This window comes from Austrofundulus limnaeus, unplaced genomic scaffold (genome assembly GCF_001266775.1).
Source record: "Austrofundulus limnaeus strain Quisiro unplaced genomic scaffold, Austrofundulus_limnaeus-1.0 Scaffold497, whole genome shotgun sequence".
Lineage (NCBI taxonomy): Eukaryota > Metazoa > Chordata > Actinopteri > Cyprinodontiformes > Rivulidae > Austrofundulus > Austrofundulus limnaeus.
Genome location: NW_013952899.1, coordinates 22,682 through 25,052, shown reverse-complemented (window position 1 = coordinate 25,052; position 2,371 = coordinate 22,682). Strand labels below are relative to the sequence as shown.

At 36.2% G+C, this 2,371-nt stretch overlaps 2 protein-coding genes across 2 annotated transcripts in view; one reads left to right on the top strand and one right to left on the bottom strand.

Annotated features, from left to right (window-relative positions):
* The window catches only part of mfsd8l2 (major facilitator superfamily domain containing 8-like 2), a 42,607-nt gene that overhangs the window by 24,267 nt on the left and 15,969 nt on the right, over positions 1-2,371 (top strand). The window contains exon 8 of the mRNA XM_014025767.1: positions 1,391-1,464. Within this exon, the coding sequence (XP_013881221.1) occupies positions 1,391-1,464 (74 nt within the window). The remainder of the gene's footprint in view (positions 1-1,390; positions 1,465-2,371) is intronic.
* Positions 1-2,371, bottom strand: part of kcnmb3 (potassium calcium-activated channel subfamily M regulatory beta subunit 3) — a 43,462-nt gene that overhangs the window by 40,282 nt on the left and 809 nt on the right. The window lies entirely within an intron of this gene.

Genomic DNA, 2,371 nt, shown 5'->3' with positions numbered 1-2,371 from the left:
GTTGTCAACATGTACAGTAATGGGAAATCCAGACTTTTGCCCGTTTAGCGTTAGCTGTTAGCTTCACCAGCTGATCACATGGTCACATGGTTTTTACTCACTCCAGTTGTTCTATAGGACCTCTTTGGCATTTTCTCAGCAAGGGATGCTGGGTAATCTTGTAGAAATGATGTGTTTACATATTTATGACTATTAAACAAATTTATGAGAAAAAAAAGTAGTTCTTCTGGTTAGTTTGTTTTGATTAGTTTGTTCAAGTTTAAGTTTGTGTTATTGGCCATAAATCGACACCATGAGTGAGAGGTACTTCCTGGTGTGAAGAAGGGTGACTCCATTATACCTTTCTRCTAACTAAGTAGTGTTAATKGAGCACTACAAAGTTTCATTTAAACTCTGAGTGTTAAATTTATACTCAAATTTATGGTGTAATAAGTACACCTTGTGGTGTCTGTTAACCTTTTTAACACCACAATTTCCTTTGTTAAAAATAAAACACTGGTGTTACTTTACCACTATATTTTAACACTGTTGAARTGTTAATGTGACACCCAATATTTTTGAATATTACACACTGGCTGGTGTTACTTTTAACACTATACTTATACTATACTGAAACACTAACATTATTTTTATGTTAAAGTGACACCCAACATTGTTGAATATTAAACACTGGTTGGTGTTAAATTAACAAAAAAATGGGTGTTRAAATTTAACACTTTCATAAATGTTATTTTAATACCARCAAGTGTGGACACATATAGACACTTTGTTGGTGTTGAAATTAACACTGTGTGTGTTAAATTAACACTGGCATTTGARACATGAAGAAAAACTTTTAACTATTGAAGGACGATATCAAATCCCTTCAGAGGCTATTGAACCTACATTAACTTGTTTTTCTTTATTTTATTTTACTTTTTTGGACAATGCAGCCTGATTCTCCACTAATAATGYAGAAATAAATATAAAGCATGGGAATGATAATAATGCAAACACTAAAGAGGGAGAATTGAACTACAGCAGAACCTCTCCTCCAGCCATCTGGCATGGATGCACAAATTTAGCAGCAAGCCAGTTCGTTTTCCTCCTCACAACGTCCAGAAGGGAGTTTCTGTTCCAGGGAAAGCTGGTATCAAAAGCTTTGAATTTATTAAAATCTATTTTTCTCTTGTGCTATGTAGAGGGAGAATACTAATTTGCACTTATCTTTAGCAAAACAAAGTAGGACTAGAAGAGCAACACGTCCACTCAGGATTTCTTCAGCCTGCTTTGTTAGGGTTAGTTTTTCAGATAGTCCGACTTCTCTCTTCATCTGATCACAACTCCTGAAATGAAGCTTTCTGCTGATTTTATATTCTGATTTTCCCTCTTTATGTCTTTGAATGCACAGAGTTCCTGAGGGAAGAGGTGGTTGTTCTTCTCACAGCTCAGTTCATCACTCTCTTCAACCAGACGGCGTTAGAGGTGAGAGCAGCTTTTACTGAGATCCAAACCTTTCCTCTTAATGTCTCACAGTTTAAAGGCTGGGTGAATCCAGGATGTATCAGTTTGAACTTTATCTGCAAAGACTTTATACAACAAATGCACATTAAAGATGAAGAGTCTTCAACAATAGTTGCATGGTTTCTACACTGCTTGTCTAAAAAAGATGCTTGAATGTTCGGTTGGACCACCTTTAGCTAAATAGCATTCAGTTTTTAAAATAGGCTCACAGGTATGGAGGTAAATTAGTCTCAAAAAGATTTGCGCTTATTAATATTTAAGCGACAAAATTAATTTCCATGAGCACGTGGATCTGCTTAACCTAGGAATTTGAATAGTGAGACTTTTTTAACACTGCAGATTTACACATCTAAGGCTGGTGAAAAGATGGGACTTTACCAATTCTATTGGGTTATTGGGAAATGGCATTGACGTTATTGGGCCTTAAAAATGTTAATTTTGTGGACTGTATGGCTGAAATAAGTAACCTAAAGTGAGTAGGTTGAAAATTTATCAGAAGAAAACAAATACATCACCCAGAAAAAATTATTTCCCAGTAGTTTCACTACAAAAAGKATAACCTATTCATTTARAAATGTYTATTTCAGCTGTGCAGTCCACAGAATTAACATTTTCTTYTTTTRGAAAAACTAYCAGAAAAATACATTTCAACTGTTGCCTCCCAGCAAGAAGGTTGCCGGACCRAATCCCAGCTGTGTATAGTTTGCATGTTCTCTTTGTGCATGCATGGGTTCTCTCTGRGTACTCCTGCTTCCTCCCATACACCGACCCCGACACTGTCACCATATACCGGTATATGTATTAGCTCAGCGCTACACATTCTCCTCTCATCACTGAGGTCCTCCATCTACATGACAGAGAGGGGAAC